At 36.9% G+C, this 15,232-nt stretch overlaps 1 protein-coding gene across 4 annotated transcripts in view; it reads right to left on the reverse strand.

Moving 5' to 3' along the window:
* LOC138309056 (uncharacterized) overlaps window positions 1-15,232 on the reverse strand; it is a 224,345-nt gene that overhangs the window by 151,679 nt on the left and 57,434 nt on the right. For 2 of the 4 annotated variants that reach the window (XM_069250180.1, XM_069250179.1), the window contains 6 exons: window positions 14,681-14,980; window positions 12,699-12,998; window positions 2,867-3,166; window positions 2,075-2,383; window positions 1,634-1,737; window positions 386-444 (listed from right to left, as the gene is read on the reverse strand). In XM_069250180.1, the coding sequence (XP_069106281.1) occupies window positions 386-444; window positions 1,634-1,737; window positions 2,075-2,383; window positions 2,867-3,166; window positions 12,699-12,998; window positions 14,681-14,980 (1,372 nt within the window). The remainder of the gene's footprint in view (window positions 1-385; window positions 445-1,633; window positions 1,738-2,074; window positions 2,384-2,866; window positions 3,167-12,698; window positions 12,999-14,680; window positions 14,981-15,232) is intronic. The other 2 variants (XM_069250181.1, XM_069250182.1) reach the window with 2 other exon arrangements.

A 15,232-nucleotide genomic window follows, 5' to 3' on the forward strand; every position in this document is an offset into this window, starting at 1 on the left:
AAACAGGGTCAGCTTGTGTTCATTTTCACTTAGCATAATCAGAATAAAAAAACCCAATAAACGAATCCTCCATCATAAGGTAGTAGTTCGCCTTGACGAACCTATTTACAAAGCAACTTTGTCAAAGGTTGAATTAGTGAAAAATTTCAAAATTTCAGTTTACGAAGTCCATACGTACTGACTGATGCAAACAATAATTTCACCAAGTTTTAGTTCCATCGGATGTTATTAACTTCGTGGAACCAGGACTTAAATTGTAAATATTGCTAGTGCCGTCGGAAAATGCAGCACCATTTCATCACACCTGTTCCGACTAACTTCGAGGGCGAGGCAAAAACAAAGGATGAAATATTATAGTATCTTTTGAATTAAAAAGTCATTTTACCTGAAACTAGTCACTTCAGTCCTTGTTCCATTAAGCCTATCTAAAAGTGTGTTATCCATCTAAAAAAGATAAAACATAACTTATTATTCAATTTACCGTGACAGCCTACACACGTACTATATATCTAATAAGTTACTTTTTTTTCATTCCCGACCTTGAGTGTCAGGTTTTTAGTCCCATTTTAATACTTTTTCTACCTCCTTGGTTCTTGTACTTAAGAAGAAAGCAAACTATTTTGTTTATACGGCAATAATCAACTTTTCTTTGCTTTCAAAACTAAAATCGACTTTCTTTTTAATCGTTTCTTTTTCTTCATACCTCTATGAAGACTAAAAATAAGAGAATGGCGCGAAACCCCGACGTTATCGTGACGTCATTATAGAGACATCGACGTCGCGTATTTATTTGGAGATGTAATTCCTTGAAAAAAACATTGGACTCGTACGTTTAAACAAATGACTGATTAAAAGCTTTGGTGCCACTATGTTTTAGTTCCAACTGGCAATGAAATCATTTTATTTACAAATTTTTGCAAACAAATGTTCTTTCATATTCTGAAAAAAAATAAACAAAAGAACCTTGAATTGAGAGCTGCTCTCGGGGTTTTGACTTACCGTATGTTGCAACTGTTTCACTTCACCCTGGACTTGCTGCCAGCACTAGAATTTTTATAATTCACCATATCTATGAAATGTTTTGGTGTATCCTGGGATTGCTGGCAGCTTCTCGGGTTTTTGACTTACCATATCCTGAATCAACTCCGCTTTATCCCATAATTGCTGGTAGCTCTCGGGTTTTTGACTTACCATATCCTGAAACTGTTCTGCTTTATCCTGTAATTGCTGACAGCTCTCGGGTTTTGGACTTACCATATTCTGAAACTGTTCTGCTTTATCCAGTAAATGCTGACAGCTCTCGGGTTTTGGACTTACCATATTCTGAAACTGTTCTGCTTTATCCTGTAATTGCTGACAGCTCTCGGGTTTTGGACTTACCATATTCTGAAACTGTTCTGCTTTATCCTGTAATTGCTGACAGCTCTCGGGTTTTTGGACTTACCATATTCTGAAACTGTTCTGCTTTATCCTGTAATTGCTGGTAGCTCTCGGGTTTTGGACTTACCATATCCTGAAACTGTTCTGCTTTATCCTGTAATTGCTGACAGCTCTCGGGTTTTGGACTTACCACATTCTGAAACTGTTCTGTTTTATCCTGTAATTGCTGACAGCTCTCGGGTTTTGGACTTACCATATTCTGAAACTGTTCTGCTTTATCCAGGAATTCTTGACTGCTCTTGTTGAGTAACTGAATATCAAACGTCTCATTCAATGCCAGTGTGCCATTATACTCCACTATAACAAAATCAATGAACAAAAATCTTTAAACATGTTATACAATTATTCATAAAAAAACCTCTCAATTTATTAAGAATACAATCTGATTTATAAACTGATTCCTAGATGTTACACACATCTTCATATCAACATGTCAATTTATTTAGTATATACTCTTATTTTTGAGATGATCCTTAAATGTTATACACATCTTCATATAAACCTCTCAATATATTTAGAATACACTCCTATGTTTGAATCGATTCTTATATGTTACAGACATATTCATATAAGCATATCAATTTATCTAGAGTACATTCTGATGTTTGAGATGATCATTTGATGTTGTACACACCTGAGATAGGCGCCATAGCTAGCGTTATGGATAGGCCACTTCCTGTACCGATACTGTTGTTAGCGTTACACTGGTAGACACCAGCGTCTTCCAAACCGGCCCCAATGATTGTCAGGGCAGCAGCTTGTGGTGTAGAACCCGTATACTTCACATTGTCCGTGATTACATCCTGATAGTCTGTTCCGTTGACGATCTTGTACCAGAACACGCTATCAGCGGGAGGATTTGCGGTCACGACACAATCTAAAGTCACATTGAAACCGGCGTCTCCGATCACGGACGTATTCGACACAACTACTTCAGGAACACCTTGAAAAGCCATAAAATATTTCTGAGTAATTTTCACTTTCACGTCGTCGTTAACTACAGTAATTTATAGCAGGTTGGACATTCAATCAGAACCTTAAAATTTAAACGCTTCGAATTTATTTCTTTAAAACTAGTTAAAGCATTACACTTCAGGACAAAGATAAATCAATTCTTAATCGTCTCCTCTCTGATTCCATGATGGTTTAGATTTAAAGTATGGAACATTATCGTTGATTCTCAGAGGAAAAGAGAATGCCAAATGAATTTACTATATCATTCTGAAAAGAATATTTTCCTATCTTCAGGCTCCATCATTGGTTTATTTACAAGCAGTTATGTGGAATCGTTTATAACAAGAAGCGGTCGAACGGAAAGGTTGATGCACTAAGGATGATGCATCATAAGAACTTTTTCGACCAAGGTGGGAATTTGATAAAATGACCTTGTACTACCAAGGTCGGGCTTGGATATGAGTATACGGACCTTGTACGTCCAGCATGACGTAATCACTTCTTCCGGTTCCGATACTGTTGTTGGCCTTACAGATATACATTCCACTGTTTGCTGACATCACGTCGATAATCGTCAGAGAAGGATCGTCTATAGTCACGCCTGAGTAGTTAGTACCATTGACCTCTACCATCCTCGCCTCTCCGCCGCCGAACATTACCTCCCAGTAAACCGCGGTCACACTAGGGTTTCCGGTGGCGTTACAGAACAATGTAACATTGTCACCGGCCGTCACGGTCACATTCTGATCAGTAACCGTCACCATGGGGATATCTGGTAACCAAATATAGTTATACTATTATAACCATACATATAGCAATAGATATATCAATGTGTACCTAGAAATTACAACATCTACACACAAGATGTGTTCGAAAAAATGGTGACAGGTTCAATGTGTCGGTTTTACAGAAAAAATGTTAATATACATTGATATATATATATACATGTTGGCAGAATATAGGTATTACAATTTATCTTAATCAATTATATTTGCATTGCATATGTCAAGGGTTCATATTCCTGTTCATGGCGTCATATTACTTATAGAACACATCCACCAGATGTTTACATTGTTGACGTTTACATTCGCGCATTCTTTCAATGAAATTGAATATATAAAGTATATGTATTATTCCATATCCTATACACATTATTATAAAAAACAAGAAGTGATGTAAGGATAAATATAGAAATATGATTAAATCAACACAATATATAAACACTGCAGAATTGAAATGGCTTTTAAATCCCAACATTCAAATAGAATATTGGAAACAAATGTACACAAATATCTTCAAAATAACTCAAAACACTACGACACAGAATTCTCCCCCTAAATGTGTACATAAAACATTGGATTGAAGAATTGTAACAATGTAATTTAGGTAAAGAAGAAATTTTTTTTTTTGAATATGATGAAATTAAAACTCTTTGGCAACATCTAATTAGATGAATTATACAATCGATACAAGAGGTTCCAGAGGGATCTTGGCGCCCACTAAAGAATGATCTACGTCTGACAATGGAAAGACGGATTTTTTTTTTTTCTCTGTCGTTTCAAACGTTTACTACATATTACTACATATGAAATTTGAGAAAGATCTTTTCAGTTCTTTCTGATATATTTTTAACAGTTACAAACTTCAATTATCAAAATCAAAGATGACTAACTGTCAGCCATCTTTTTTTTCCTATGTAACTCTTTTTTTTAACGATCAACATTTCCATTTTGTTTTATTTGTTACTTGACTTTTTATTATCCTGATCTTTAGATAAGTCCTTGTTTTTTATCCGAATACTAATGCATGGCTTGAAGTTTGGACCTAAAGACCTTAGTTGTCGATGGGCGTAAACTTAAAACAAACAACAACAAATTTGATGATCGATCGGTTTTAAAATGCAATATGCACAACAAAGGTCCTTGGGGAACCTACATGTGAAAATTGATAGATATCCCTTCTGTACTTTCTGAGCAATAGCGATAACAAAATTCAATTGTCAAAATTCAAGATGGCGACCCGCCGGCCATCTTGTTCACCGATCGGTCCCAAAATGCAATAAACACAACTGTAGGGCCCTAAGGGAACTTTTATATGAAATTTAAGAAATATCCCTTCAGTACTTTCCTAGAAATAGCGATAACAAGAATTGTTACGGAAGGACGGGCGGATGGACGGGGACAACGGATCACAGACGAAAAGCGATTTGGATAGTCCACCATCTGATGATGGAGGGCTAAAAATCTAGAACAAGACCTAATGTCAATCCTTTTTGGGAAAAACAACAATTATCAAATTTTCTTATACTCCATACAAAATACCTAATCTATGTTTCTTCTAGAAAAGGTAATAGGCTTACTTTAAATGATGTTAATAAAAATTCAATTTAATATTGAAAAAACACAGAAAATTATTAGCATTGATCACCCTAATAAATTATATGAAGGCTTTCAATCCATCTTCAGTTCATGAATTCTCTATCTATATGCATGTGCTTCGTATTGGATTTTCATACTGGTTCGATTTTTTTGTTTATTACATATCTCTAGCTTTGCAAATCAATATGTTGTCTACATATACTTATACCTATAGATGCATATTCTTTTGTGTAGTCTGTATGATTTAGTCTGGGTTACCTCCCCTTACCAATATCATTATTACTGTTAGTTGTTCATAACTCAATCATCATAGCCGTACGAGTACAGTGTACATACAACTTTTTCTTCCATACCTACGGGTGTAATACTGGCTGGTCTAGGGCAATACACTCATGCCGCCTGAGGCTGCATTACATGGCTACCCATTCAATAAAGCCTCGTGACGTCACGGCATCAACAAAATTATTATTTCCTCGGTAAAATTTTAACATTTTTTTTTCACAAACTTAACTGGTTTTACAATAAAAGATGCAAACAACGGACTTTCAGCCGTGGATTTCTTCGAATTTATTTCAAAATGGCGGGATATTATAGTTGTAAAATAGCAACAAAACGTCGAGATATGAAAGAAAAATACTCTTTCATAAGTGGATATGAAGGATAGGGATATTCTACCCTCGGGATCACAAAATGTTGCAAAACCCTCGGCAAGTCTCGGGTTTTACAACATTTTGTGACCATCGGGTAGAATATCCCTATCCTTCATATCCACATATAAAAGTGACTTATATTCTTTAATGATTCGAAAAGCCCGCAAAGCAAATAAATCAATTATAGTAATTCGTAAATGTATTTTCACCAAAATATATTAAACTTTTTTTTATGAACTGTAAAAAATGGGGAAAAAATAATAAAGATATATGTACAGATGTTTCACAGTTCAATTATGATATTTCGTACAAGGAAGCTGTAATCGCATACACCAATGAATATATATACATGTGGATCAAGGAAGTAATATCAACAGTTACTTTCCATAAGACACTGGACCTTATAGACATATGTCTGTAGGATACGAATTACTTAAAGTAGTAAATATTGGGCAAAGAAGTAATTCTAACAGTGTGGACAAAAGATTGTCAAATTTTTCAGGCGATCTGCCCCTTTGTCAAGACACAAGAAGAACAAAATAAAATTACAGTTAAGGACGGTCACGGAAGTACACAAAAACATAAACAATGAACACATATAGAACATACAGATAAACCAAAGGGACAATATGTATGCGTATTGTCTGAATGATCCCTTTGAACATTCGCTATAATTAGTTGCGATCGCCGAAGGCTTATTAAGTTTTTCTATAGAAAGGCATATCAAAATGGTGTGAAATTAAAATAAGTTTTAAATTAGAAATTATTTACATTAGTAGAAACGTAGATACTGTATGTAATAAATGTATGCAACGCTAGGCGTCTCGAACAGAGAAGGTTGATTGATTGATGGGGCTAAACAAAGAAGGTGTCAGTCTGTTTGTTTATAAATAAAAGATGGACACAAGTATTAGCTTCCCAAAAAGCTAAGTGGGCTACGCGGAAGCTTAACCCTTTGATTAGACAGAATATGGAAATTAAACAATGATATGATGATATCGTTTTCCAATTTTAATTGTTCTGTTGAAAACCATTTTATAATTTGTGAGCTTGTGTTAGTGAAAGGTAGCCAGGTCTAGTACAGATTCATGAACAGTTTTAATAATACTTTTGCTACCAACAAAATAAAAAGGATTTTAATACGAAAATTGCTAAGCTCAGAGAAAAGGAAGAGAAGCTATTTATCCTAATCTCACAAGTTTCTGTGTTTTTCTATGTTCCGTTTTCATTCCGCTTTTAGTATGTACTGTCATTCCGCATTTTAGTATGTTCCGTGTCCCACATTGATTATTATTTTTACACGATGGTGATCTAAATTAAATAAGAAATATAATCAAAAGTAATGTCTCAAACATAGTATACTACTACAGATATATTTGTTCCATCTGTAAATGGAACCAGATTTTATCTAAAATGCCCTATTAATTTATAGAAAATCCTTATTCGGAACCATTTCTTATGAAACTTAATGTATCAATTGCCGCAGTATATATTATGAGATTTCATTGGAAATTATCAAATGACACATAACTTGCTGGAAAATCCGTCAGACTATAACAGTCATTCGGTTTATCAGAATAGATGTACCATGAATGTTTTAATGTTCTACACTAAAAAACTCGATAGATGCAAACCCTGCGTGACCATGATTAATCAGGAAGATGGCGCCCAAATCCCGGACATATTCACGTCTGTTTACGTCATTCGTTTTAATATTACTTCAACAGGCAATGCTTTTAACACACCGAACATCCGTCTGATTCAAGCATTCTTGCTACATGGCGATCCTGCAAGATGTCGTGATATGCATACGATTCTTATGAGAAAACTCGCCCCAATTGGTGATCTCGGTATATATAAGGACGTCCTTCCTAATGTATATGGGTCTGAGAACCTAAATTGAACCGGGCAAAGTCAAGTAAACAAACAAAAATATTTGTATATATTAAATTATGCAAAGTGTTGTTCGATATTATTTTATGGAAGTAACCATAAAATATGTAAACAAGAAAACAAAATACTGATTAAGACAACTCGCCCCAAGTACAGTCGTCCCATATAGCCTAACTCAGTGATATTACTCCCAAAGGACAGCACAGCACCAGCATCCCAATGTAAAACAAACGATACCAAAATTAAACAGCAGCTAAATAGTAGTGAGAAAAATATTAATAGCTTGATACACCAGGTCATAATAGAGGTAGAACCTGTATCGTTCGTTCATGCCTATGGGTGTATAGGGTGTATCGAGTCCGCAGTTTTGTAATCCAACCTTTCCCTAGAGCGACGCTTTGTTTCCGTCCAAGTGAGGCAGTGATCAATGGCGACCACCTGCATGTCCCTCCAACTATAACTCGGCATATTGAAATGTCTAGCCACCGGGTAGACTGGTTTGTTTTTGGTGATGGAAAAGCGGGGGCCGTTGATCCTGATGTTGAGAGGAGTGCTGGTTTCTCCGACATATTGCATATAACATTTTTTGCACGGAAGGAGGTTAACAACATGTCTTGACTTGCATGTTAATTATTGTAGGATTTTATAAACTGTGTTGTCTATTCCGCATTTAAACGTGCTTGATGGTTCTGTGTATGGACACAGTTTGCATGCTTTGTTATTGCACGTGTTGAAGGAACCCGCTGTTGACACAGGGGCAGACGGAGGAAGCTTGCTGCTCACCACAAGATCTCTTATATATTCTTTGGTCTACGAAAGGCCAGTAAAGGTGGCTCCGGGAAGATATGTCTCAATTTTGCTGATGGCTCAATGACCCGCTAGTGGTTTCGAAGAATAGTGGGCAGAGGTGGTAAGCTAGGGTGGAATGTGACCATACACGGGACCTTTATTATAGGAGTTCTGACATTGTATTTTAGGAGGATTGCTCTCTCCAGGGCTCTGACTTTGTCAATTTCCCTATCTATCGCATTGGATTGGTATCCTCTAGACAGAAGTTTTTTTTTTCAATTCTGAGCACCGTTGCTCGAAGATGGCATCATTAGATACTATACGTCGGATGCGTAATGCTTGGGAATAGGAAAATGCTACGGGTTGTGTGTGAAGGATAACATTTGGACGGGCGGAGATAGAGGTGTGTATCCGTAGGTTTAGAGTACAAATCTGTTTGAATTTCTGTGTCTTGTAAGACGGAACTAGTTCCAGGAATGTGTTGTTTTCTGCCGAGATGTCTGCAGTGAAGTTGATGGTAGGAAAGAATGTATTGACATGTTAGATGAATTCATCGTTTGAAGACTGGTTAGAGGTCCATTTGATTTCGATGTCATCTATGAATCTGACTCAACTAAATGGTTTTGTGGGAGCAGACGCTAATGATTGAGATTCCAGGTGTTGAAGACATTAGCATACGATTGGGCCATCTTCGTACCCATGGTTGTACCGCTGATTTGTAAGTAGTTATCTTCATTAAACTTGAAATTGTTCAAAGTGAGGACAAGCTTAAGAAGATCTACTAGACTTTCGGTTGATGGGTGTTTGTTAACACGTCTGTCCCATGCTGCGCGACAAGCAGCAATGCCGTCCGCATGTGTTATTTTAGTGTAAAGAGAGACAATGTCCATCGTTACTAATAGGGTGCCGTCTGGTATGTTCTTGCACGGTGTTATATTAAAGTAATCAGTAGTGTCTTTTAGATAAGATGATCGCTTTTCAACGATAGGTCGCAGATGGTAGTCAACAAATTTTGAAACTTTCTCCGTGGGATGGCCGATATAATTGATGATGGACTGAGACAAAGCGTCGCTCTAGGGAAAGATTCTGGATTACTAAACTGCAGACTCGATATCCTGAAGCATGAACGAACGATAAAGGTTCTAACTCTATTATGACCTGCTGTATCAAGCTATCAATATTTTTCTCACCACTTTTTAGCAACTGTTTAATTTTTGCTATCCTTTGTTTGACATTGGGATTCTGGTGCTGTGCTGACCTTTGGGAGCAATATCAAAGAGTCAGGCCATCAGAGACGACTGTACTTGGGGCGAGTTGTCTTAATCAGTAATTTTCCACTTGTTTATATATTTTATGGTTTCTTTCATGAGATAATATCGTACAACGCTTCGCATAATTTATATATTCAAATATTGTTATTTGTTAACTTGAGTTTGCCTAGTTCCATTTTGGTTCTCATATAGGAAGGACGTCCTTATATATACCGAGATCCCCACTGCGGGCGAGTTTACTCATAAGACGTTATGTCCATCTTTTACTAGGGCACCTTATGGTGAATGGTGACATATTTCAATCGCCTTTAGTCCGTCGTCGTCCGTCATGCAACGATAAACAATTGACATTTTCGACTATTTCTCCACAACCGCTGAAGCAATTTCAATGAAATTTCGAACAAACCTTTTTAGGCAAAAGGCCAATCAAAATTGTGAATTATATGACATCCACCACAAAGGGGGCTGCGGGAGGGGCCAAAAGTGGTAAAATTGACCAAAATTACAAAAATCTTCTTCTCCACTCACAAATCTGGTAAAATCGAATACTCTTCATAGATAGAAAGGTCTCAAGGCCCAAAAATTGTGAATTATATGACTCTTGGGTCTCAGGTTACCCCTCTGGGAGGGGGTTATGTTTACTATGGTTATAGGAAAAACACCTTTTTTGAGCATTATTTGTTCATTTGTAATAGGAAATTAGTCAAACGTTGTCAGAATTATCCCATGAAATGGCCATCGAATCCTATTAACAAAATTTCCATGACTGAACACCAGGGGCCTTAAGGGCGAGGCCAAAAGGGGTCAAATAGGCTAACAATTCAAAAACCTTCTTCTGAAAATCTGGAACTGGTAGAATCAAATTCTCTTCATACATGTAGATGGAAAGTTCTTAAGGTCCTTTACAAAACTTGTGAATTATATGACCCTGGAGCCTCAACTTTCTCCCTGGGGAGGGGGTCAAGTTTACTAAAGTTTACATAGGAAAATCACATTTATGAATATTATTTGCTTAGGAAATTAGTCAAACTGGATTAGAATTATTAACCTAAAATAGCATTTTAACGTCATATCCATGTTGGTCCTGGCCGACGCACAGGGGCCAGAGGGACGTGGCCAAAAGGGATCAAAATGGCTAAAATTTCAAAAATATTCTTCTGCATTCACAGATTTAATGTCACCAGATACTCTCTATAGATTGAAAGGTCGGGATCTCAGATTTTCCCCTGGGGAGGGGGTCAAATTTACTATAGTTAAATAGGAAAAACACATTTATGAACATTATTTGCTTAGTTTTCATAGGAAATAAGCAAAACGTGGTCAGAATTATTTGCCAGAGATAGCATTTTAACATCAATATTGGTCCAAGCTGACCCCAAGTGGCCAGAGCAGAGGGACCGAAAGGGGTCAAAATAGCTAAACTTTCGAAAATCTTTCTTCTGAATTCACATTTTGATAGAACCAAATAATCTTCATAGATTAAAAAGTTAAATTTATAAAATCACTGACTGATTTTAAGGACCTGATGGACCAATACATAGTGTTTATATGTTTCATTCTGTATCCGAACGCAGGTGACCGTTAATGTCCATGGACCTCTTATTTATAAACAAACAAACTGGCACCTTCTCTGTTTGATACGCCAAGCGTTGCACACATTTTTTTTACATAAAATGTCTACGTATATACCAATGTTAATAATTTCTAATTTAAAACTAATTTAACAACACAAATGTTTGATATGCCTTTCTATAGATTAACTGAATAAGCCTTCGGCGATCGCTACTAATTTAGCGACTGACCGAAGGTATCATTCAGACAATACACATAGATATTTTCCATTTGGTTTATCTGTATGTTCTATTTATGTTAATTGTTTATGTTTTTGTGTACGTACGTGACCGTCCTTAACATGTCATTTCATTTGCTCTTCTTGTGTGCTGACAAAGAGGCTGATCGCCTCGAAAATCCGAAATTCTTTTGTCCACACTGTTATAATTACGTCTTCGCCCTATATATAACACCATATGTCCGGGCTATGAGCCGGTAAACTGACTTCACATTCCTAGAGTAAAGTAAATATTCTGTGAAAATGTCTTTTACCATAAAGTTTATGTAATAAAGCATTTAATAAACTGAATCGTGTAATGAAATGCGTCTAAATTCATTCTAATTATACTTTCGTACTACGGTTTTGAGAGATCCGTGTCTGATTTTGCATTGTTATTTAAAGCATTTGTTTTCACGCCACAGCAGCGGGTTGACTATATCCTGGCTCCCACTGTTACTTGGTCGACCTGTCATTAGGGCCATCCTAGCTCCCATTCTTTTCACATTTAAGGAATATTGCATGCATATGTTGTTTGCTTACACTCGCTTTTTTGCATACCGACTTAAACCATATAACAAGAGATCCAAGAGGGATCTCGGCGCCCACCGTAGAATGATCTATATCTGACAATGCGAAGAGGATATTTTCTCTGCTTTTCAAACTTTTACTACCATATATATATTACTACATATGAAACTGGAGAAAGATACTTTCAGTACTTTCTGAGATATATAACACTAACAAACATCAATAATCAAAATCCAAGATGACTACCTGTCGGCCGTCATGTTGACCGATCGGTCCCAAAATGCAATATACACAACTAGACCCCTAAGGAAACCTATAAATGAAATTTGAGAATGATCCCTTCAGTTCTTTCTGAGAAATAGCGATAACAAACTTTAACTATCAAAATCCAAGACGGCTGCCTCATGGCCATATGGTTCAGCGATCAGTCCTAAGAATGCAATATGCACAACTAGATCCCTACGGGAACCTACATTTGAAATTTAAGAGAGATCTCTTCAGTGCTTTCTTAGAAAAAGCGGTAACAAACTTTAACAATCAAAGTCCAAAATGACTGCCTGGCGGCCATCTTGTTCACTGTTTAGTCCCAAAATGCAATATGCACAACTAGGGCCCTAGGGAGACCTACATGTGAAATTTGAGAAAGACTCCTTCAGTACTTTCTGAGAAATAGCGGTAACAAGAATTGTTAACGGACACGGACGGACGGAAGGACGACGGACCATGGACGAAATGCAATTTGAATAGCCCACCATCTGATGACGGTGAGCTAAAAGCTTGAAAAACGTTATGACTGATTGAAAATGTCAACTTCCTTTTCGGACAACCTGTATGACATTGTAATATGCCGTATCTTTTTGATCGCCTGCAAACCTGATATTGAGCTTAAAACAAATAATGATCCTCTTTTATACAATTGTTCGAAATATAGCTCATAATTAAAAAAAAACTACTTCAAACTGACCTTGTACGTCCAGCATGACGTAATCACTACTTCCGGTCCCAATACTGTTATTGGCCTTACAGATATATATTCCACTGTCTGCTGACATCACGTCGATAATCGTCAGAGAAGGATCGTCTATAGACACGCCTGAGTAGTTAGTACCATTGACCTCTACCATCATCGCCTCCCCGCCGCCGAACGTTACCTCCCAATAAACCGCGGTCACACTAGGGTTTCCGGTGGCGTTACAGAACAACGTTATATTGTCACCGGCCGTCACGGTCACATTCTGATCAGTAACCATCACCATGGGGATATCTGATAAACAAACGCATACTCTACTTTAACTAGATACACAGTACTGTATCAGGTTATTCTACTAGGAAACGAAAATGATATCAATAGTCTGTTTTCATTTGGCTACAACGTAATCTTGTTCGACTTAAAAGTAAATTCACTTACATAACTTTGAATCGCGTTTGCCAGCAGTATAAATCCTTTGAAAACAGATGTAAAAGGTTCTGAAGCACATTCGTTTTGCCTGACATCAGGTTTTTCCCAATCTGAATTATACCACATCTAACCTATGTTGCAATATTCTTTAGAATACGGACCGCTGGGGCAATACAAAGGCTAACTGCTTCACACAGAATATGATAACTATGAAACCATCTATTGAACTATAATTCCCACAAACCATCTACATTTTAACTATGTTAGCAATAAACCCTCTAACTCTTAACCAGTTTACCCCCAAAAAAACTTTAACTCTAAACCATATTACCCACAAACCCTCTAACTCTAAACCAGTTTATCCACAAACCTTCTAACTCTAAACCATATTACCCACAAACCCTCTAACTCTAAACCAGTTTATCCACAAACCTTCTAATTCTAAACCATATCACCCTCAAACCCTCTAACTCTAAACCATATTTCCCTCAAACCCTCTAACTCTAAACCGGTTTACCAGAAAACCTTCTAACTCTAAACCATATTACCCACAAACCCTTTAACTCTGAACCTGTTTACTCACAAACCTTCTAACTCTAAACCATATCACCATCAAACCCTCTAACTCTAAACCGGTTTACCAGAAAACCTTCTAACTCTAAACCATATTACCCACAAACCCTTTAACTCTGAACCTGTTTACTCACAAACCTTCTAACTCTAAACCATATTACCCACACACTTTCTAACTCTAAACCATATCTACCTCAAACCCTTTAACTCTAAACCGGTTTACCCACAAACCCTCTAACTTTACACCTGTTTACCCACAAACAATCTAACTTTACACCTGTTTATCCATAAACCATCTAACTCTTAACCGGTTTACCCACAAACCCTCTAAATCTAAACCGGTTTAGCCACAAACGATCTAACTCTAAACCCTCAAACCCTCTTACGTTAAAACATGTTACCCACAAACCCTCTAACCACAACCAATCCCTTAAGTAGGAAATTGTGCGAATATGAATGCTAACTGAACAACGGATAATCTAATACAGGACTAGTGATTCATGTTGAATTTGACTCTGTAAAATCCTTACATTTACTTTTGATCCCAATTTTACAATAAAACATCAAGAGATTTTGCCTCCATAACGAATAAATAATTCAATGTTGTCGTGGATCGACGGAACTGCTATTTGAACAGCCGATTCCCGTGATCACTGGAACGACAATTGTGACATCACAATAACGTCAACATAAATGGATGGCAGTTTATACACTATTGAACTCTACCTATATGTGGTAACTTTATATGGAGGGATTCCAATGGACAAAATTTTGACCAAAAAAACCCCATCTAAATCAGTACCCTTTTCTTATAAAATATTTTTGTAAATATGTTAACTATGTTTTCCATTAATCATTTGTGATTGAAACATTTTAACACACTATCTAAATATGAATATGCTACCAACGAGTGATCTCAGTCTGAACCACATTATAAATAAAAAAAAAAACAAATTAGAATACATTGTACGGACCTTGCACATCGAGAATGGCGTATTCACTACTTCCGGTTCCGATACTGTTGTTAGCCTTGCAGATGTAGATGCCACTGTCGTTTGTCATCACACTGATCAGTGTCACCGAGGGAACATTTAAAGTGCCGCCCGCTGTATTAGTACCGTCGATCTCTAACACCTCAGTCTGTCCCCCGTCGACCATCACATCCCAGTAAACCACCGTCGCCTCGGGGTTGCCGGTCACATTGCAGGTCAAAGTGACATTGTCGCCAGCTACAGCTGTGACGTTCGTAGGGTACACCATCACCATGGGAATGTCTGTAAAACGTGTCTTCAGTTAGTTACAAATGTGGATATAAGTATGATAATGTCTATTAGGTTTACCTTTAACACCCGTTTATCATCACTTTCTGAACAATATTAAAGAAGATGAATTTAAAGTCTCATAAAGGGGTTGTTGTACCATATATTGCGTCGTCCAACTATTGATAGATGACTATCACGTCCCCACAAGGTAAAACAGCCAAAGGATTTAAACACTTCACTAAAATCTTTTTTTTAAATCTTTGT

This window comes from Argopecten irradians, chromosome 15, assembly GCF_041381155.1.
Source record: "Argopecten irradians isolate NY chromosome 15, Ai_NY, whole genome shotgun sequence".
Classification (NCBI taxonomy): domain Eukaryota; kingdom Metazoa; phylum Mollusca; class Bivalvia; order Pectinida; family Pectinidae; genus Argopecten; species Argopecten irradians.